The sequence below is a fragment of the Oreochromis niloticus genome, linkage group LG15 (genome assembly GCF_001858045.2).
Source record: "Oreochromis niloticus isolate F11D_XX linkage group LG15, O_niloticus_UMD_NMBU, whole genome shotgun sequence".
In the NCBI taxonomy this organism is placed as follows: domain Eukaryota; kingdom Metazoa; phylum Chordata; class Actinopteri; order Cichliformes; family Cichlidae; genus Oreochromis; species Oreochromis niloticus.
In genome coordinates, this window is record NC_031980.2 from 15,783,947 (window position 1) to 15,807,196 (window position 23,250).

General features: G+C 42.4%; 1 protein-coding gene across 3 annotated transcripts in view; it reads right to left on the reverse strand.

Annotated features, from left to right (window-relative positions):
- Positions 1 to 706: 706 nt before the first annotated feature.
- The window catches only part of sipa1l1 (signal-induced proliferation-associated 1 like 1), a 90,405-nt gene continuing 67,861 nt past the window's right edge, over positions 707 to 23,250 (reverse strand). For all 3 annotated transcript variants that reach the window (XM_025898772.1, XM_025898773.1, XM_005475035.4), the window contains 15 exons: positions 20,366 to 20,945; positions 18,329 to 18,427; positions 17,252 to 17,427; positions 16,673 to 16,960; positions 16,087 to 16,236; positions 15,287 to 15,420; positions 13,148 to 13,245; positions 12,538 to 13,025; positions 10,367 to 10,558; positions 9,397 to 9,565; positions 8,720 to 8,954; positions 8,189 to 8,359; positions 7,999 to 8,110; positions 7,417 to 7,495; positions 707 to 4,754 (listed from right to left, as the gene is read on the reverse strand). In XM_025898772.1, the coding sequence (XP_025754557.1) occupies positions 4,611 to 4,754; positions 7,417 to 7,495; positions 7,999 to 8,110; positions 8,189 to 8,359; positions 8,720 to 8,954; positions 9,397 to 9,565; positions 10,367 to 10,558; positions 12,538 to 13,025; positions 13,148 to 13,245; positions 15,287 to 15,420; positions 16,087 to 16,236; positions 16,673 to 16,960; positions 17,252 to 17,427; positions 18,329 to 18,427; positions 20,366 to 20,945 (3,115 nt within the window). In that variant the 3' untranslated portion in view covers positions 707 to 4,610. The remainder of the gene's footprint in view (positions 4,755 to 7,416; positions 7,496 to 7,998; positions 8,111 to 8,188; positions 8,360 to 8,719; positions 8,955 to 9,396; positions 9,566 to 10,366; positions 10,559 to 12,537; positions 13,026 to 13,147; positions 13,246 to 15,286; positions 15,421 to 16,086; positions 16,237 to 16,672; positions 16,961 to 17,251; positions 17,428 to 18,328; positions 18,428 to 20,365; positions 20,946 to 23,250) is intronic.

Sequence of the window (23,250 nt, forward strand, 5' to 3'; positions counted from 1 at the left end):
TGCTGCTGCCGCAGTAGGTGGTCGTGTACGTGTCATCGCTTTGAAAGTGACAAACTTCCTTTGGTATCTGCCCTCAAACTGTCAAAAGTCAGACTGATTTCCTCGAGCTAAAGAGGGATGTCTGGTCAGATGCTTAGTTATTTATGTACCTATAGCTGTTAAATTTGTGAGGGACTGCCCGTTTCTGAAACAACATTACACTTACAGGCCACTTCCTTAAGTACGCCTTGCTAATTTAGGTGAGATCACACAGTTGCAACATTCTTACACATGGTCTGCAGCAATTCCATCACATCCCAAAGATGGGAAGGAGGGAGGGGCTTTATTTAGGATTAGTCGGGAGAACGGGAGAGGAAAGAAAAGAAACAGCAAGCTAGACTAGACTAATGATGTCAGCATCAAGTTTTAAAGTGTGGGGAAGTGAGTTAAAGAATAGACGAGCAGCCAAACACCCAGGAAAGCACAGGTCAATGCTTACCAATCTTTACTGAAATTACACACAAGCTTCATATCTAAACGCACCGATTAGACATCTCCTTACACATGCAGGTGAACAGGTGTACCTAATAAAGTGGCATGAGTGTATATGTGCTGACTAGTGTTGCTCTTACTGCTGTATGCACCAGTGAGGAAAATGATAACCGATAAAGGCAAGTGAGGGTATTCCAATATCTACGATACACAAATAAACTGACAGCACCACAAATCGACACAGCATTCATTTATTTATTTCAGAAACCTTAATACTGTGATCACTGCAAATGTCTTATTCATACCTTTACATTTTACAAAGACAATGGATCTGGGATGTAAACAGTATTTTCAATTGTTTAAAACGTATGGTCCTCTTAAAATAGTGTGCTTTGTTTCCAGTCAGAGCGGATCACCTCACCGTTTCATCTGTTCTTCCAGCAGGAGCAAACAAAACAGATCAAGACTCAGCAGTGCAGGGCTGCGTCTCCGAGCTCTGGGAAACCTTCCTCCCCTGCTTCAATCACTGAAACCCAGCATCCCTACAGTTTACACAACATACAACCTCCTCTCGTCTGATCAGTGATGCTTGAGGAATAACGTTATAAAGCACCTGTTTGTCAGGAGCTGCATTGGCAGGGAAACTATAGAGCAACGTTCTAGACAAGGTTGCACAGGAATCAATCAATTCACCCTTTTTATATCCAAAACCTGTAAACACAATGTTTTTTTTTTAAAATGTAAAACATTGTTGTGCAAAGAATCTCAAAAATAAGATATTGCAAAAAAAAAAAAAAAAGGAACATCTGAACATTCAAATCTCTGATATCCTTCTGTGAAGCAGCAAAAACAACGCTGAGGAGAGAAAACCCACGTTCACTGCAAGGTAACAAATACGAGTGAAAACCCAGACCGGCTTACGTTTGTTTCTGACTCTAACATCCAACTTGATGCACACTTTTAAAGATGCAAGCAAAACATCTGCACTGCACGTTCTGTCATTTGGCCATACTTCATTTAAAATACAAAAAAAAAAATTAACCTTGACTACTTTCCTTTTACGATAAAATATAAACATTGCTTTTAGTTAATTTAATCATTTTAATCATCGATATAGTTTTGGACAGAAACCCAGTGTACATGATATATAATTTACAGTCAACACTTTACGGATAGGGGCCCATTTGCGCCCAGAGGCCTCACCTTTTTTCATTAATATTTCAAGGATTTCACATTAGTGGATGACTCGTTTTCACAACTGGCCAGCTTGAAAAACAGATAAAAAAAGAAAGGAAAAAAAAAAAAGACCAAATCTGCTGTTGACCATTTACTGGTGTAACTGTCGTCCACGCAGACCGACGGGAGATTCCTAAAACAGAACCAAAACTTTTGCTAACAGTCCACTCGTGTCTCTGAGAAACTGCAGAGCTTAATGAGCATGTCGGTTATAGTAAACATCATATTTCTTTAGGCTTGTTTATATTCTCTTTACATTCAGACTGGGAGATAATTTGTGCTGTGCGCTGCAGGGCTTCTAATTGCATCAATGTGAGATGCAAATTTACTTGGGGCGAGTCAAAAACTTTAGCGCGGGGGAATTAAGGCTTTCACCAAGTTTAAATGGACACGCTTAGGCTTCGACCTCAACGCCCCTGTTGTCGTGTCAAACACCCGGCTGTGGCTCTTGCTTGTGTTGTAAGCAGCTTTGTGATGTGGGGGAAGAAAAAAAAAAAAAACTGTCTTCCGGCACACTTGTATTACAGGGGCCAGTGGCTCAAGTAATTGAATGCAAAGGCACACACGCAGACAGACTTCCACAAATACTCTCGTCACTGTGTCGGGAGGCTGGCCTGACTGACTGAAGAGGAGAAATAAGCATCTGAGCAAATGAAAGGATGAAGCCTCGCAGCCGAGTCGACGACTGTGAGTGTGAACTCAAATTAAACTCGTATCTGGTGAGTGCGTGCGTGTTACTGTACCAGGTGTGCTTATCTTTCAGGATGAAGGAGAAGAGCCTTTCCCTTTTATCTGTTCCCCAGGTGCTGTTTCAAAGGCATGTCCCTGCTCTGCCTCGGAGTAAATGACCAAGATAAGTGACTGTAGGCACGGCTGGATTGACTGATGTACATTCACACGATGACAACACACACGCGGGTACAGCTGATACTGTAGCTCCCTCCTAACAGATAGCCACATATGCAATTTCTGTTGATTCCTCACATTCCTGACATAAACTGAACCTGAGGAAAACTATAGATGCTCTGCAGACACAACATCCACACACACACTCACACACAGACAGACACACACACCTTAGGTCTGCTCCTTTTTTATCAAAAATACACCTGTGATTGTCTCTCGAGGCTGGCTTCTGGTTATTCCTTCTGTCCTGTTTGTGTGGCCTCCACGGTTTGATGTCTGACTGATTGCGGAAGAGGCGTTAGAAAAATACAGAGTGACTGGCAGCACATTTACAAATCATGACATTTCCACTGGTCACCACTAGAGGGCACTGTAAGCAACACGACAGCAGGCTTGGGCACCACAAAATACAACAGAATACGGAATAAAAACCATATAAGTCAGGCTTTAGCCAGAATTAAGAAAGAAAGCCATTTAAATAATATAGCTAGTGACCGTTTGTCTTGAGGAACTAAACACTGATGTCAGTTGTACTATACGAATAGAACAACGTATTTATTGGATTATAATACAAGGAAATAAATAAACCTGGGGGAGGAAAAAACAACATTCCAACTTTTCCATCTCATTAATGTCTCTGAACCTGTTAATCAGCAGCCGTCTCTGCAGACGGTGGGATGATGTTTAGTTCTCACTTTCCTTTCCCCCCCCCTCACAGTTCAGTGGGAAAGGATAAAGGCTCTTGTGCAGCACAAATCGGCAGCCTTGTAAGCTCCAAATCATCTTTTCCCACTTTAAGCGTCTCTTAAGAGAGTCCTGACTTCTTCCTATTGCTTTTAAGACACATATAATTGGGATGGACCAAAGCACTACGGACCAGTCCTGGGTTGATTTTTCTTTGTATTTTTTGTTTTGTTGTTGTTGTTTTTTTAAAGTGGCATCGCTTGCCGATGGCTTTTAAATATCCCCCTCTGTCAGGTTTGTGCTGTGAAAACAGAAAGGATGTTGTAATCCAGATTTGACTGACACAGAAGAGAGAAAGAGAGATCGAGAGAGAGAAAGAAAAAGAGAAACTGTACAAATCCCTCCTGTGCTGAAGCAGAGTGACCTGTTTCCGTGTGGGTGGCTGCGGTCGAACAGCCAGAGCGACTGTCCAGTGGTTTCAGCCTTCCAGGGGAGGGAACGCAGGTGTGAACGAAGCGAAAACCTCTCACGTGTCCTCTGCTCTTGTGGTTTCAGAGTGATTGTTTCTGTATGTGTGTTTGCATGCGGTCGTTTGTGTTCCAGTAGCTGGACCGGCAGATTGATGGCGTACCCGTCTCGACTTTGCGGGACCATTTTTAAGAGACTTTCATTCAGATCACCTGGGTGTCTCTGCAACCCCACCCCACCCTTCCTGTGGCAGCTGAGATTTGGCATAAAGGACTCGAGTCGCCTTTTAGAGCAGCTGGGCATCATTTAAAAAGACTTGATGGGAAAAAATATTTTTAAAAAAACAAGAATAAATGTCCTAAAAAGAGAAGCACATCCACGTGGAACAAAATCTACAGATAGGAGGCGGCGCTTCTTTGCGTGCACCGCTGGAACAACTGCAAGAGGCAAAGTCGACTTCTTTAGAAGGTGGAGGGTGTGAAGTGCTTTCTCCTTGTCGGCAATTTAAGAAAAGAGATTTTGTCACACGAGAGAAAGACAAATTCAACAGCTCTCATAGGTGAGAATGACACCCATTTTCTTGAGTGTCATCTTCCTAAGTTTAACAGAGGGTCTGCGAGGAGAGACCGAGACTGGTCGACAGCATCACCCACTGATGGCTGAAGCCAATGGAAGATGGTTGACGGATTCAGCATCAGGATAATTCAAGTCCAACAACAACAATCTCCTGTTTCCTCGCGAGTGTCGATCCTCCTCTGCCTCTTTATCCAGAGTGTGTGTGCGTGTGTGTGCGCTCATGTTTGCATTTGTGTGCGTGTGTGTAGGTTAAAATGTGGAGGTGGGAGTCAGTTCATGTCGATGGTGTTGAAGACCCACTCGGTGAACTTCTTGAGCTTGGCAGCAGAGGTCTGGGACTCCTCCTGCAGTCTCTGGTTGTCCTCCCAGAGTCTCTTGATCTGAGCCTGAAGCCGCACCTTTTCTTCCCGCTCCTACGGAAGGTGGAGAAAGGTCTGGTTAAATTACTCGTTTTCGTTAACCCGTTATTAAGCAGTTAACAGTGGACAAAGTTTTTCTTAAGCAATAAATTCGGTCTCTGCTGTGTTTATGTAAACTAAATCTCGGGCATGCAGACAGCGAGTCGCAGCTAGATAGAAGTTTGTGATTTTGTAAACAGATATTATCAGCTGACATTTTAAATCCGAAGACAGCACAACGAAATAAACTCCGAGTTGGGTGCATGAACATAAATATTGAGGCTCAGTCTAGGAATGTAAAGAACACACTGAAGGAAACAATAAAACTGGAGCGAGCTGCTGTCAGTCAGCTGCAGTTGATTGCTGCTGGGGTGAGAGAGGCGCGTATTAGCTTTCTTGGTGTCAAACTGATTCCCTGTTATGTTAAAAGTGAGAAATGTAGACAGCTTTGCAACATTTCACAAGACAGCTGAAAGTTTCCCAGGAATTGCGTTACACGTGACTCTCCAACCGCAGCAGTTTTCTGAGTGAAAACTTTTCACTGTTACAAAAGGTCAGATTCAAAGAGGGGATGGTGAAGGAGCTAGGTGATAAACGAAATTCAACCACCTGACTCATGGTTTCTAAAGCCTGAGAAGGGGGTGATTAGTGCTAGTCCATCCTTTTTCTTCACTGCTTTTCCAATTAAGCATGGTAGGAGGCTGGATCGAGCTCTCATAGGGTAAAAGGTAGGATATATCCTAACAGGACTATCAGATTTTGTACTTTTTTACTGTAAAGTTAAAGTTACAGGGCGATGATTTATTCATATCGTTAATAACCTTACGGCTAATTTTAGGGATAAAGCCATATTTTCAGCCTATGGGCAGAGGTGTCTTGTATTCTGTTGCTTCTTTGCTATTTGCTTACACTCTGCCGTTTGATGTATTTCACCATACTCGTAACTCTCAGCTGCTTTCACGTCACCACCAAATATGAGGCATTAAAAATAAAAAATCATAACCTGATGCAGTCTTTATGGTTAGAATTTGCTGTAAATAAGGTTCGGACCTGTGTGGTGTGCAAAAACATTTGTTTGGACCACGAGCCAAAGACGGCAGCAACAGAATCTTCCCACTGCTGATAATGTTCTTATCAAATAAATCATTTTAGTTGTAATGACAGATTTGTAGGAGAGCTTTGTGAGAGCGCAAAGTAACATGATTTTTCTTTTTGTCGTATCCAATTACTGCAGAAGACAAAGGAAATCACCAAACATCTACATTTGAGAAGCTGACAGCAATAAAGTGGCTGATTTGAGTTGTCCCTGATTTGTTTTCTACTAATCAACTACTCATTTTATTTTAAAAAAAATTACGCCTTTTTTGAAACAATAAATCTCTCAAAGTTGTTTAAGCAGTAACTGAAATATGGACATGAACTATGAAACACTGGATGAGTGAACAGGAAACATGGGAAACTTTTTCCTTAAACGTTATCATTTTAGTGGCTGCAGTGAAACTTGAGTCAGCAGTTAGCAACAACAATAAGCAGCAGAGTGGACCCAAGAGAACAATGGAAGCGCTCAACTGCTGACTTTGTATTTCCTTTTGAAAACAAAATATTTATTTACACCACCCGCTCCACGTTCCACTGCATACAAAGGCAACTGAAGCCTGTATCTTTCATTCACCCTTCAAAAGAAGAGGGGAACCAAAAATGATTCTTTTAGTGCAGCACAGAGCAAAAGTTTGCACAGGACTTAATGCAGTCATGTGAAAAAACGAGTTTATCCTTACAGCAGGAGGTTAATGTGTCGCCAGGTGCTGCTAAATCTGTTTGACTGATCATCAGTAAGTTTGAGCATCTCTATAATTTCCTCTATAAAAGCAGATTTTTTGACAGTTTGCTGGGCTGGAGCATTCAAACATTTCATTGATCAGACATCAGCAATGATCTTAGAGAAGCACTTCTTACTGCCCCTCAATGCCATTTGCAAACAATTTGAAGACCGTCACTCGACAGTGAGAAAGATTATGCTCAAATGGAAAACATTCAAAACAGCTGCCAATCTTTCCAGAACTGAACGTCCCAACAAATTCACCTCAAGGTCAGACCGAGTAACGCTCAGAGAAACTTCAAAAAACCCTGGAGCTACAGGCCTCAATTAGCATGTTAAACGATAAAGTTCATGACAGCACAATTAGAAGACTCAACATCTATGGCTGTTTGAAGGGTTCCCAAATGAAAGCCTTCACTCCTGGAACAATGTCCTTTAGACAGATTGGAATAAAATGGGACCTGTTGGGCCTTAACCCACAGCACCACATTTGGCAAAAACCAAACAGAACGTCAGGTTTGGTGATGGGTGATGTTTTGGGCTTATTTTGCAGCCACACGACCTGGGAACCAGCTTTTGATTTGTCCATGAACTCCACTGTATACTAAAATATTCTAGAGTCAAATCTGAGGCTCTCTGTCCCACAGCTAAAGCTGAACGGCTAAAAAAGGGAAAAAAGAAAAAGAAAAAAAATGGTGTTGCTTTGACCCAGTCAAAGTTAAAGCTCATCCTGATTGGCATGTTCTGCTTGTATGCATTTTGTATCATGCTATATATATATTTATATATTTATATTTTTTTTTGCAGGACTGTATATATTTATTCAAACTGTGTGTCATGTTTTAGGTTCCGTCTCACCTTCTTCAGGTCCTCCTGAAGCATCTTCACCATGGCCTCCAGCTTAGTCACTTTCCTCTCCAGCCCTATATGTCCCTCACTGCGGCAAGAAAAGAAACAAAGTCAACCTGAGTAAACACTGCATACATCTTTCAAGTGGAATTTTATTAACAACAAACTCAGTACTGTTTACCCTGTATATTCCAATTCTACTGGATACTGAATTCAGTTATTAATCTACATATGTACACACACCATCTGCTTCTTGTATTATCTGGTTAGACATTAAACTTCTTTTCGTTGCACTGACAGTTAATCAATTTCATTTTAAAAAGTCTAACTTCCAAACCAAACCAACTTTGTCACATAGTATATGCAACATTACAGGTAGGCAGTACTCCGTTAACCTGCTCAGCACCTCTATTCTGTGCAGCTGGATGGCTTTAGCTCATTTGCTTTGTGAACTTGTTTTTCATGAAGGAAAATAGGACAGTAATTTTCTCTTTTGTTTGCAGTCCTGAGGTGACGTGTGTTCGCTGCACATATCTTCCATGTGAACATTTAACACAGGCTTTAACACTACAGCGTGTGTGTTGTGTGTACCTAGACGAGGGCCGTGACAGTGGAACAGGCTTCAGGTCTATGTGAGACTGCTGTGGACTGGAGGCGCCGCTGCTTCGGTGATTTGAGTCGCCAAAAACAAAACTTCTCTGGACTGAAAGAAGACAGAAAAGTGAGGGCAAAGAATACCAAGCGTTTGCTTTAACTACTAGTAAAAGCAGGAGAACTATACCATAATGTGTGTTTCGCTCATTCTCAAAGGTATTGGCCACGTCCACCAGGTGTGTCCATTCGAGGGGGCTGTCTCTGTCTGAAGAGGGGAGGGGCATGAGCTCCTGAGGGAGAGGTCCACGATGACGCTCCACCAAATCCACCAATGATGTGTCAGATGCCGAAAGGTCACCTGTTAAATTAAGTTTTTGAGAAGTTTTTTGAAAAGTGATTTTTCCACACTTTTGAGCATTTTTATTGAAAAGAAGGGACAGCAGGAACAAATAAAACAACTTAGGTTTAGCCTTCGCTGTCATTATCACAAAGCATTCAGAGATATGGTAACCAAGTATGTCCTTGGCATATATAAGCACCTCTTAGTTCTGCAGGAAACACGAGCTGCGTCGCATTATAATTCAAAGCACCTTTATTTACCTGCTAATTATTTTCTAATGCATTTGTTACTTTTATGCAATGGGAAATAACCGAATCTCAGCAGCAAATTATGTCATCAGTATATGAAGCGAGCTGCCAGCCTTCTACTCCAGCTTACCATGCAGTTTGACTCCCAGCTTATAGGAAGGCCGTCTGAGGGGCACGCCACGGGTGGTGGGCGAACGTGGAAGGGTGGAGCAGCTGAAGAGAACGTCAGCGGCGAGAGCCGGTTCGGGAATGGTGTCGCTCAGGGAGGGAAGGCGCTGGCCACGATAAATGCTCTCATCTGATAGAGTGCGATGGAGCGAGCGACGGCGGCTGAGAGGCTGCTCTGGCGGCGACTTCTGGCTATGCTGCGCAGGGTGAAAGTGAGCAGGTGTTACTTTAATGATCACATTTACTACTGCACAGAGTCTGCTCTGACACCTGTGTGAGACCAGGGGTTGCAGTGCTGCTCTACATCAGCTACAGCCTCTCTCCTGTTTGATCTGCTGCCAAAAAAACATTCGCCACACATCAAATACATTTTTTTCCCCAACGATGTGCAGGTGAATGACCTATTCTAGCTACAAGCAGACGAGAATTAACACCCGATTTTTATGTTTGATATTTGACCTTTGCTTTTACAATTGTACCACTGCCTGAGAAAAGCTGAAGTGGCTGCAAAGGTGGACGGAACAAGCAAAGACTGCAAATTGAGCTTTGCAAGTGAATTTAATCCACTCACCTGACAGATTCCCTGAAAGCTGTGCAAACCTTTATAGTAGCTACTTTTGGTCTTAATGGCAGACCTACCTTTTCTTTATGTTTTCGTGGTGGCGGGGGACTGTCTGGAGCACTGTGCCTCTTCACGTCTTCCTCCATTGTAGATTTTGCGTGAGTCTGGGGCGAGTGCATGTCTCTCAGAGATGGCCTGGCTGCCGGGGTTGGAACCACATCTACTCCACTTTCTCCTGGAGATTTCCTAAGACACACACGCACACACACACACACAGTGAGTAAAAAGGCAGTTGTGAGAAAATCATGTTGCACTGATAATGTTTTATATAATGACACAGAAAATAAAGATATGTAGCCTTTCAATGGGGAAAAAAAAAAAAAAAAAAAAAAAAATCACATTCAGGGTCTGCATCATAGCACTTAGTGCAATACTCTCTTCAGCCACAAGGGGGTAATCAAGTAGTACACATGATATTACATGAAAACCGTTAATGTAAAAATTGTAGTAATAGTTGTAGTAGGATTAAAAGCAGTCTGCCAAATGAAAGCATTGCTATAAATCAGAGGAAAGTTCAATTTGATCCGATGAGTATAAATGCAGTAAGGCAGGGGGAAAAAGACAGCCACAGTGGCAACATTAAGCATCGTTCATTAGACACTAATGTGGTTGGGAATAAAGTGAATTTTAATGCACTGTACTATGCCCAGTGATCATTCGTCCACCATCTGAAGGATTTGCTAAATTTAGAAAAATCAAACCAGAACATCTTTCACCTGTTAATTTGTTCTGTTTCCTCATTATTAACCAACAGCCGGAAAAAAAAAATCACCAAGATCAGATTCTTGTGAAAGTTAACACTGAGCTGAGACAAAAACATCCAACTCTTTTACCGGGGCATTTAAAGCTCAAAAACCTCTAGAGGAATTATTGATAACATATAACTTTAATAATTTATGTAACTTTTTACACCTCAAATACACAGTTTGAATAACAATTCAAGACTTTCGTTGTTTTCTACTTTCTGTATAGTCCTTTCATCCTTACTTGCGCGTATCTCCAAAGTCGACAGAATTGATGGTGGAGCCGGGCTTCCTCCAACCAATCAGGTACTTGGACTGAGCTCCTTGGCGCGGGTAGAAGCTCTTGGGCCCAGGGGACACTGAGGACTGAGATGAAGGGGAGGTTGCCGAAGAGGATGACTCCTCTCTGGGAGAGCTGTGGCCCGAGTGGCGAGCACTGATGGACAGAGGAAACGAACAGGACGTGGAAATAGTAATGAAACATATGTACACAACTTGCATCATAATCCTCACTAAAAAACAACAACAACAAAAAATACATCTTAAAGCAAAGACAGGCTTTTTCTTTTAAACCCAGATCTGTGCATTATTTAGGCAAGAATCTAAATGTTTTTACGTTTTAAGAAGTCAAGCTTGGTCTTAGGTCAAGCAGTAATACAAAATTCAGCAGTGCGACATCTTTCATCAAGGAATTTTGAGGTAGGGCATATATTATTCATTTATAAATGGAAAACTATATGAAAGTATCACCTGCGGTCAAGCCAGTCTTGGCAAGCTCATTCTGCCCCCCCTTTTTTTTTTTAACCCTCCATCACTGTGACAGAATACAAATGTAGTTTTAATGCTGGACACATGATACCCAGGCCATGAGGTGTGACTATCATTAGTGGTGATTTAAGATTCTTCAAATGAGAAGAGTGGGTCACTGGAGTTCCTTCAGATCCACATACTAGCTTAACTTAAAAAAAAAAAGAAAGAAAGTTGACATGTACAGAGGGAGTTAAAACTACTCTTTAAGGTTGGCTTCACGTTTAAAAACGTGTCTGTTGATGCAGTTTGCAGTATAAAAGTACTTGAGAGTGTTAGGTGAGGGTAAAAAAGGTTCTAGGTTTGAACCAGTCTAAAGGATGCTTATCAGGTTAACTGGTAATGCTAACTGGACTGGCTGCTGGTGTGATAGTTTTGTTTGTTTCTCTGTGTTAGCCTGCTAATAAAAAAACAAACTGAATAATAAAATAATAGAAAAATATATATGACGAAGTGTGCCAGTACAAGGGAGCTGAACAGATGGTGAGGGAAACTTCATGCATCCAGTACATGACTGATTTCCACAGTAATAAATTGACACCAGATGCATGTTAAGTGTCCTGACCTAGCGGTAAGTGTCAAATACTCACAGCTAGGTCAGGAACTGCAACTGTCACAGACTCATTGGAGCAACATGCAACGTATGCATAATTGCAACTGTTTTGTTTTCCATGAAACAAAGAAGCTCTGAAACTTTCTAAGTTGTGAATTTGATTAATTTGTAGTCAAAAAACACAAAAATCAAGAGAAAAACCTCCAAAACCGATCCGGTGGTTGAAATTCTGTAGTTAATCAGCTGATTCTTAAAATGGAAATTGGCAAATAGAGGAACTAACACACAAACTTCTGTGCTTGTATCCACATTTAAAAGATTATTTCTGTTATCTGATGCACTATAATGACTGCAGCAGTCAGGCAAATACTGAGATAATAAATTATAAAATGGATGAGGCCAGATCTCAATGCATAACTGAAGCTCAATTAGTCATAGCTGTGAGATGAAACATATTTTGAATGAACCAATTTATGTTATTCATTGTCAATCAATGTTAAACAACTTGAGTGTTTTCTAGTGTATTGTGGCTAAGGGATCAGTTGCTTATCCTATCAAGGTAAAAGTGACAGGACAAAAGTGGTAAAGCTGAGCTGCACAAATACAGTTAACGCAAAATCAGGTAGATTTATATTTACTCAGTCTATTCATTACATCACTTCTGCTTTCCCAAGCTGTCAAACTCAATTGTTGCCATCTGCTTCTAGAAGCAGTTTACCTCAACCTCAGGTATGATCATGTCATCACGTTACGTTCTAGGTGCAATTCTTAGGCTTCAAGGTGAGAAACAATAAATGGATTACAGTGTTTGTGTTCATTAGCTGTATGCAACTGAATCAAAAGTGGGATCTCTTATCAAATCTGTTCTTATTCAGTGTTTTACAAAAGCTTTAACCATCCAGCATTTTCTAAGAAGAAGCTAAAACATTTTTCTTCTGTCAGGAGTCTTAATCATATCACAACATTTTTCTTGAAACTTCCACCCTCAAGCCTGCACTCCCTGCCTTAGAGGATAAGTTTAATACTGAAGCTTTAGGTTTTACACCCACACACACCTTGAGTGAGATCCAGTGTCACTCAGGCTGTAGGTGCTGCTGTCTCTAACGAGGAGGTGAGTAGGTGGACTTCGACCTGTTCCGTCCATGCTTCTCTCTCCTGGAGGGCCAGGGGACTCGGCAGCAGCAGGCGACCTCTCGAGCACCCTGCGGCCTCCCTCTGTTGGACTGTGCCATGGGGACGCTGACCTCTCCCTGCTGTCTCTGCCTCCACTGGGAGCCAGCAGCGAGGTGGTGCTGCCGTGGTGAGAGTGGGGGTGGGCGTGGTGAGAGGCTCCAAAAGAGCCGCTGTCGATGCCGCTGTCAGCCGAGGCGCCCTGGAGGTAACCACCTCCTCCCAGGCCATTGGGTTCTGAGTCACCCTGGTCACCACTGGAGCCCCCACCGGTCCCCATATCGTACCATTTGTCACTGTCGCTGTGACCTCCACTGGAAGTTGTGCTGGATAGTGTGTTACTACTGGAGTGACCAGAGTAAGGGCCATCCGACTGCATAACGAAAGATAATAGGGACGAGTACAGGGAAAAAGATAAAATATTCTGGTTATAAAAAAGACTAAATGTTCATGTAGTTACATCACCATCATGTCAAAAACCATGTAAAGCCTGACCTGGCTGCCCTTCTTCGGGGACAGGTGGATGACTTGTTCTTGCCTCTGGATACGAGGCGCTCCCGAGTATCCTTGACCAGACTTCGAGACTGGGGCCTCTGCAATAAATAGACCATTACACACAGCTGGGGCTGGTGACAAACACATAAGAGCACACCCTGTGGCACAAACAACGGTTGATGAATACACACAGAAGTTGTGTTCATTTGCATATATTTTACTACTACAGCAGTCGCGCTTCCGAGAGGTTCACGACACTGACACGGATTTTATTTTGCTTTTGCCACGTCCATGAACAAAAACCCACATCACTTGTCAGCAAAAGCCAAGCACATCAAACACAAATTTGTCCCCAGATGGTCCCTGCTGGCTTTGTTTGTTCTGGGCAAGCTGTGCCGCGTGAGAAAACGTGTGTATGTGTCCCCAAGCAAAACTTGGGGTATAATTGGGACTATTGTATAATTCTGTGGATGTTATGCAACAAGACATACAGAGGAGGCTGCTAATGACCACAGCATCATGACAGAGGGAGTAAAGAGAGATATCATAACATCTGCTGGGATGAATCTAGAAATGTAGATTCAGTCGCACTTTCATTAATCTGCAAAGTTGCACCACAGCCTACGGGGCTCTCCAGTAATAAGGGATGTTAGCACGTGTGCATGCCTGCTTTTCAGGAGTGCACGTGTTTATATACAAGCATATGTGGGTATTTGTGTATTGTTTACTTTCTGAAGAGTTACTTTGTTAAGCTAAATATAAAAAAAGTATTGAAAAGTCATGACAAATAGTAATTTTCTCCATGAATTAACCATGTAATTACTCTGGTGGAAAGCCCTTTTGAGGCTAAAGGGTAAGCAAATGTCCTGTTTGTGTGTGTGTAACAAAAAAAAAGTATGTATTCTGCCCGCTGCGTGACTCGTGTTATTTCTGGACAGAGCATGACCACATAATCGTTGCTGAAGACTGGCAGGTCAAAGGGTGAAAATGGAAGGAAGAGGAAAAGGACAGATCCCTAAACCACAGAGAGAGCAGACTGTACAGTGCAGGGCCAGACACTTGGCTGACTCTGGCTGCACTGGCCCAGTTTACATTGTTCCACCCTGACCAGTAACGACATAAGTGCTATAAACAACCACAAAATGAAAGAGTAAAGCCTTTAACTGTGATTGTGGCGGTCAGGAACAGGTTGAGGACATGACTGAAACTAGGCTGGTCAACAATCAACCAAAGCAACATCCTGCTGGGAATCAAAGGAGCAGCAGGGGGGGAAAGAAGCCTTTGTGGGTTTCGGGCCTTTAATAAAAGAAAGGTCCCAAGAACAGTGCATGGGAGAATACTTTCAATTAAATGAAAGGGAATGTACAATATAATAAAAAAAAGTTTGAATGAGAGGCAAAAACAAGCAGCAGTGGAGAATGAGGAACAGACTGAAGGGAGGGAGGGAAGGAAAGGCGCACAATGACTAGGGTGGCCAACTGTGTTGACAGGAAAGAAAGGAATTTCTCCCTTTTCTCTCCTTATTAAGTCGTATAGAACAGAAAGGAAAGTGACAAACAAAAAGCCACTTATTGTACCCCAGATCACCGTTTGAACACCTCTTTCCGATCCCTATTCAATAATTCTCCCCTTCCTTTGCCATTTGTCTCATTACATTTCCACCATTTTGTTTGCATAGACATTAAGACCTTCTCAGTGAAGGCAATATAATTCACAGCTTGCAGAGGCGAAGGAGGTGGAAGGGGAGGAGTGGAGTGAGGGGGGAGTGGAAGGGAAGCACTGTGGCTGCTGTCAGAGTTTTTATCTCTATGAAAAAGCTGCTGCTGCAAAGAAGAAGAAAAAATGTCACCGGCAGACGAGGTAGATGAGGAGGCACACACACACACACAAACACTACTCACACACTCTTCAAGATACCTGTCATTTCAAAGAAATTTACCACCACAGATAAATATGGATGATTTCTTTCCAGTGCTGTCTCCTCCTCTGCCCTCAAAACTGAAAAGCCAACTGCCCTGATGTCTATAAAAGCACGTCCACAGGTTCGCATTTATGCTGTGTTTTATGTTTACACTACTGATAGTATTAGAATACGCCACAATTTGCCAAGACTTTACAGCACACTTAATCCCAACATACCTGTTGACCCTCGTTCGGCTCCTCCCCCTTCATCCATCCTGGACCAACTGGAAGAGGACTTTCCACCTGACCCGCTCTCTCCAGCCACCTCTCGTCTCTCCCCAGACATCGGAGAGTGGCGATTGCTTGCAAATCTAGGAAACGAGCGCACATGCACCAAATTAAACCCCCTTTTTTAAAGTTACTTAAATGTGTTTTTACTGATTAAAAATACAGGGGAAGTAATGATAGCGAAACAGAGTTTGAAACAGAATACATTTTCCCCACAGGCTACAGTGGGTGGAAGTTTAAAAAAAAAAAGGGTGGGGGGGGGATGCTGTCAGGAGCATTAACAGAGACAAAGACCTAAATGCTAGGATCTCACTCTCCTACAGTAATGCCATATGCTGTTATGGTTGTCAAAAGATTATACTTCAAGCCAACTTTTTTCTATATAGCAAAAAATATATATACATATATATAAAAAAATTCAAACAATTTATGTCACAAGGATGCATAAATGCATAAATCAGCTTCGTAAACATAAATGAATCTGAAACGTCTAAAACGGTACGTCAACCTGTTGATTTTTGTTGGTTTAAGACATATTTTATGACATCTACAGAAGAGAAGCGATAAATACCTGACCATATGTCAGAGCACACATACAGTGCAGTGGATTTTCTATCATTGATGAATGAAATCACAAATCCCTAAAGGCAGCATAAAACTTTGTAGTGAGAAGAAACTGGGGATTTTTGTACATAAAATAGACAGTCACTATCCATAAATCACATCCATATCCACATATCCTTCCTTACTGCTCGGGCATGGACTTCTGTCTCCAGTGAGCAGAGCTCCCAGAGGCGTCGCTGGAACAGGACAGGTTGCTGGGAGAGCTGCGGTTATGAGGGGAACGGCCTAGCGCCAAAGATGAGGCCAGGCTATAGCTCTCACTGCCTGGAGACATCCTGGTGTACAGGAAACACGGAGAAACAGTAAGAATTTATCTGCTCACGAAAACATGAAGGTTTTTGTTTTTTTGAGGCAAAAGAATATAAAAGTTCAATTGTCAAAGTTCAGGAAAATTTCGATGGATTTTTATTTTGTAGCTCCAGATCCCAAACAATCAATATGGGGAAAAAAGTCTACTTCTAAAACACAAAAGCACTCATTATATGAAAAGATGTTTTGTTTAATTTCAGCAAAGGTGAAATAAATAAATAAAACCTATTTCCCAGGAAAATATGGACTGAAATACAACTGATCAGTTAAACAGCTGGAGGATTCTGGCTTTCACAGCACATATTTTCCAGTTTGCTCTCTCTTTAGTAAACCTTTCCCAGTCTCCTTCAACATAATACGGTTTTCCAATCATACATACTTAAAGAGCCAACAAGCTCTAACCTCTTGGTGTCTAGAGGTCGTCCATCGCTGCTAACGCTCCGCGGGATGACACCACCCCTCTCCAGCCTCTCGGCTGACAGCGTCTTTCCCACTGAGCTACCGAGGCTGATGGCTCGGTTGGGTGTGTGGGGCTGTGGCGAGGCAGTCAGCGATTGCTGAGGGCTGCTTGATGTCCTCTGCCACTTGTTATTATTGCTGCGGAAGGGGAACTTGTACTCAAAGGAACCGCTGTCGCTGCTGCTGCCCTTGTACTCTGACACAGGCACCCGATAGAGCTCTGAACAGCCCCTGTGGAGGGAGAGAAAAAATTTCAGTTTAAATGTGTCTGTGTGGAATAAGGGCTTGCATATCCTTATTTTTTTACTCTCACAGGAATTGAAAAGGGTTGACATAAGATTCAAGACTTGGGACAAAAATATTGGTCACCTCTGACTCCAAAGACACAAAATTTGGGCCAAAACACCAAACTCAAGGTTTCAAGTTTGGCCATTGCCACAAACCAGCATGTGACACTACAGTGGCTACATGCAACTTCTATGAAAAGTCTATGACACACACATAATTTCCTTTTCCACGTACCTGCGTGGAGTGGCGTCATCATGTGGCGGGATGATAACAACGCGCACTGTCACCGAAGTCCGCAGGAGGTCAATCATCTGCTCGTGGGTCAGAGTTGCAACAGCAACCTTGCAGATTTCCACCAAACGACTTCCCTGCCGCAGTCCTGCCTGCCAAGCGTAGCCGTATGGCTCCACCTAAAAATAAAGTTACAAAAACGTAAAAATGCCAGAATATTTTCTTTATCTTCAGTAATGCCTGATTTTGACTTCTGCGGGGGAATCTTTGCAGATCCTTTGTTGCCCACATTTATGCCTGTGTGGTCATGTCTCAGTGTTTTAGCTGATAGAAAAAAAAAAAAAAAAAAGAATGCTGGGATTTTTTTCCTTTCGTGGGTACCCACTTTTTTTTTTTTTTTGCACACTCCCTCATATCCATTCCAATAGTTTCAGCAATCTCATTCCTGGAAATTGCTGTTATTTCTGAATCATTATATTGATGCTATGATTATTATCCTTCATACTGAGGTGATGATTGCTATTCTTTCACTCATAAAACAAAAAAAATGTATCGGAGAAGTAAGCAGAAATGCACAAGATGAATCGATGATGCTGAACAGGCCAGTCACAGTAGTTGTGGGCTGTATCAATTCCATGTGTCGTTAGATTTCTTGGGGGGTGTTACACCGTAGATTACAGCGTATACATATATATATATATCACGCTAAAGAATTTTTTTTAAAATAAAGCATAAAAACTGAACAACTTGGCTTTTCATACTGCTGGACAAGCACATCTGTGTAAATTAAACTATTAAATTATACAACATCGCTTTGGTAAAATACTCATTGTCACTAAAAATAAAGGTGTATTTGAACCTCAAGTTGTCTGAGAAAGGAAATGTGTGCAAACATCTGTTGCATGACAACAACAAGTTGCTATGTTGTGATGCAAATCATCTCCCCGGGGCTGCTTCATCACCAGCAAACATTTTACGGCTACAAATTAGGAGCTTCTCAAACCGCGCATAAGCAAGTGTTCCCCCTGAATGCGCTTCACAGTTCTCAGACACACATTTTCATTGTGAATGGACAAGTACCTCAGCTACGATGCCTTCGTAGTTCACGTGGAAGCCAAGCTGCCCCAGGCCATTTCGACGAAGCGTCATCTCTGATGTCTCACAGCCTTTAGTCAGGAACTGGATATAAAGAAGGGCAGAGAGGTGCACAAAGTGGATGTGAGCCATAAAAGGACAGGGACAACTGGAGGACAGAAGCTAAAGCAAAGAACCAAACAGCCCCTGGGGTGTATTTTGGTTCAACATAAATAAGTTATTATTTGGAAAAAAACTTTGCAGGACATTTGAAATACTGGAATAATGGACTTTCACTTAAGAAGCAGTTTTAAACAACCTGTGTGATCCTTAGGATTTTTATTTGCATGAATAAAAACAAGCATTCATATATACAAACTTATTAAACAACAAGAATAAAAGCAGGTTTCTCTCCTGCTGTATGAGAACAACTGGGTAAACTTCTGGGTCACTGTTTTCATTTGGCGGTGAAGAACTAAAATCAGTTATGGAAAAGTGAAAATACAAGAGCTTGGATCCCATAATACTCTAAAGGTCAACTAATAAGTTGATAAAAGATGTGGCAATACTAATCCTTATTCCCAACAAACTTATCCTATTGTGGTCAGTCACAGCCCTTCTGCTGATGTGCCTGGTGGCTTCAGGGTGCCTCTCAGTTTTCTATCTGAACAGCGTATTAGCAAAAGCTCTGCAGAAGTCAAACTTCACATGAAAGTGTGAATAAATCATGATGCAGACTGGCACCTGACAGGAATTGTTATTTTGCCCTCTGATGTTGCTGAACATGTGTGTGGGAGAGGAAGCGAGCACAAGAAGAAGAAAAAAAGGGGACGGGGAAGGAAAAATAGAAAACAAGAAGAAGAAAAAATAGGGGGATAGGAGAAAGAGAGAGGGAGACAAAGAGAGGGAGAGTAGAAGAGATGGGTTCCAAAAAGCAGCTGGCCCGAGGCCACTTCCCTTCCACGGTCTGGCACTGAGGTAGTCCAAGCGATTGAAGATTAAAGCCAGATGCATAAAATGCAACATGTGATCAACTTCTGAGTCCCGAGCCAAGTAACGAAGTGCAAGTGTTCAAATATGTTTGTATGCATGTGTGCAAATGAAAGATGTTAGATTCAGCACAGGCTACAGAAACACTTTACATATGTGTGCGCGCACGCACACACACACAGTTTTAAGGCAGATAGAGGCCGGGGAAATGAATGTATTCTAAAGCATTGATGATTACATAAGAAAACACCTTTTTTTCCTCCGACCAGTTTCCATGGAAACAGCTAAGGACGAACTAGCATCACTTCACTGTATGTGTAGGTGTATGAGCCATTAAGGAGTATGTTGTCCAGTGGTGTCTCTGAAACTCCCTCAATAAGCAGAGACCAGTAATGAGACAGCAGCTTTGGCATGTGGATGCAGAAATGTTGTCATTCTGGCAGACTGACAGCCGACACTGAATAGTAAGCGAGACTGTGAGTGGGCCAGGTAACTGATCAATGGCAGCCAGCGGCGTTTTTTCCATTGGTTTGGTTTCTCAGTGCAGTTCTGCTATTAATATGAATGAATAATTCTGCCATCTTCAGGACTTCCAACAAGCACAAAGCACGCGGTTAACGTTGCAAGCATGAGCATTGCCGTCCAAAAGGGACACAACAATATTCGTCTTGACGTTCGAAAAACAAATCGCAGCTTTTCTTGGCACATAAACCAATTAACCTAATTTAATTTAGAATATGTAGCTCTTGGGCATGAGAGCGGAGGGCAGAAGACGGAAAAAATTGTTAATGAATGACTCACTGGGAAAGTGTAACAAACAAATACTTGTTCATTACCACAGAGGAAGGTTCAAAACTTAATTATATTTCCAGCTATCACACATTTATAATAATAATGATGTCGGCTTCCTTCTCGGCCAGGTCACTCATGAAAATGAAAATTATTTTTAATTTCAATAAGATCCAGAACACAGACTGCAACTCCCTCCATCGACCCACAGCTTTACACCAACAAGCACCAGTTTTATGTGTATTGTTTTGTGTGTGTTCTAACCTCTAGACGTTTGACCACCTCTTTGAAGTCTTCTGTATTATTACTAATACTCCTCAGAGACACGCTTTCACCCCGCTCGTAGAAAATCTTCAAAGATGCGGGGCTGCTAAGCGTCCAGCCAATCACATCCTTAGTGGCACAGTTAAACACCACAGCCTTGGCCTCCTGGTCCAACAGGATTAAAAAGTCATTGGAAATGGCCAGCAGGGCCTCCATTTCTCCTCCACTCCCATGATCCTCAGCATGGACCGGCCAGGTCACCGCCCCAAGACTGCGCAGCTCTGCCCCTTCATATGGCCGGCTCTTCTCTTTCTTTTTGTGGGCAAGCGAGATGAAAGGGAACTTTCCAGAGGGGTCAATCGGGGTGTTGGTGGTGTGCCGCTCAGCCAGGTCGCGCAGATACTCCTGCCGCGTTCGGGTGGCCATGGCTCGGAACTTGTGTGATTTGTGGGCAGCATTTTCCGCATTGATGACCTTGGCGAGCAGGAAGTCCCGGAACACCGATGACTTGGGGAACGTCACACCCTCTGGGATAGGGGGGCCGAAAGAGGGTACATCTTTGGAGCGGGTGACGGCCACACTACAACGGAGAGGAAGAGACCAGGCAGAGAAATTAAAAGAAAGAAGAGAAATAAAAATGGGAGAAGAAAAGAACAGATAAAAAAAAACTCCAGGCCAAGAACCGGGCCAATTTAGAGTCTGTGTTTTATTCAGACATCAGATTATTTTACTTTAAATGAAAACAATATGTCCCACAAAAAGCTTGAACTGTTTGCCATTTTAGACTAATCAGATTTAAAAGCTGCTGCATACACTGCAACACAGCTCTCTCTCTTTTATTTGTTGTAATGTTGAAATGGAGAAATTTAGAGTAAAGCTATAAAAACAGAAATGTATAATTTCTTTATTCCTTTTGTTTACTTTCTTATTATTGATACACTTTAGTGTCCTTACAGGCCATTTTAAAATGATTTTTATAGTTTTTATAGAATTTTGTGACGTCTTATCGGGTTGTCGAGTCACCTGTGAAACACCGAATGCCTCTAACCCGCATCAAAGCTGTAAATAAAACCTCATTTGAATCAAGGAGCTGTGTGATTGCATTTTTTCCTACACCTCCTTCCCCCTCATTCCTTCCTCCTTTCATTAAGTCCCTGGAATGGCCATCTGAGGATACTTGCTCTCTCTGGTATGTCAGGAACTCAGCTGAGCGCCATGAAAAGCGAGGAAAGATGGGGAGGATGAGGGGAGACAGCTATTTTAAATCTGCTGTCCAAAGCCCCGGAAAACACAGTGTGAGACAAAAGGAATATGTGGCTAAGAAAGGAAGAAAAGAGGTCTGTGTGGGGGAAACATCAGGAAATTATTGCATACTGGGGAAAATTTTAAAAACTTTATTTCTAAAATGTCTGAGAGTGAAACAGTTCTCTAAACGGTCTACAGAGCTCTGTGGCTGCACGCTGGCCACCTGTCCTCGTCTCAACCTCTTCATAACCAAATGTGCTCAATCACAGGTGATAATTGCCAGCTGACAAGAGTAGCTGTAGAAATGGGAGCTCTCATCCCACACACACTTCCCCGCTGACATGCGTCAACATACATGCTGACACCAGGATTAATAGCTTTGTCTAATTAGCGATACCTGTGCCACCCACATCTTTCTAAACATACCTCAGAGGCACCCTATCTTCATTGGTGACATGGGGTGTTCAATTAAACTAACCATCATATCGTTGACACCTCATTTCCCATGTTTGCAACATGGGAAAGTGGGCCTGAGGTAAGAGAAGGAGGATTGTTTTCTAGACAAAATTGCCTTTGAGAATGAACACAAGCTATTATTGTGCACAGCTGGCAAGTGCATCCTGGGAATACTCACAGGAATGCTAGTGCCATTTTTCTACAAATAGGGACGGGGCCTTTATCTGCCTCAAGTGCAGAAGTGAAAAGTCCTTCGTATGAGAAAGAGTGAATTAGAAATAAATAAATGTTACTACATAATTCAACATATTTTAGCATATTTTACTTTGCTAAACGTACTACATTACACTTCTTCTTTTGCTTTTCCAAGTCAGCAGACACATTGGGGCGATCGTGGCTCAAGAGTTGGGAGTTCGCCTTGTAATCGGAAGGTTGCCGGTTCGAGCCCCAGCTTGGACAGTCTCGGTCGTTGTGTCCTTGGGCAAGACACTTCACCCGTTGCCTACTGGTGGTGGTCAGAGGGCCCGGTGGCGCCAGTGTTCGGCAGCTTCGCCTCTGTCAGTGCGCCCCAGGGTGGCTGTGGCTACTATGTAGCTTGCCATCACCAGGTGTGTGAATGTGTGTGTGAATGGGTGGATGTCTGGATATGTAAAGCGCTTTGGGGTCCTTAGGGACTAGTAAAGCGCTATATAAATACAGGCCATTTACATCATTGCAGATGCCTATCTGTGCCAAAAAGGAGATCGCCATCAGCGCATCAACCCAGCGTGCCCACGTTGTCACAGCTTCTCTGATCTAACATGAAGGTCAACCACACCCTGGCCATCAACAGAGAGCAGGTTTTTAATTCAATACAGAGTAAGTCAAATTGTTGTCTCCATTTCCTTCCTGGCATTTGTGCTGAAAACAAGGAGAAGGAAAGCAGGTAGCGTGTACATGCGTAGGTGTCAGGGCATGCAAACGTGTTAACATGAAAGACCCTTCTGCTGTTAGCGGTTTAGCAGCTTTCACTCTTTTAACTGTGTATATTTTCAATATGACCCTTACAATGGAGGGAAAATTACATCACACTGTTAGTTCACAGCTTGACTTGTTTAACATGATCGCAGGAAACAAATAAATGCCTCTGACTAAAGACATAATTCCCCTGTAATTAAACGGAATTTAAATTATTTTATTTGAAC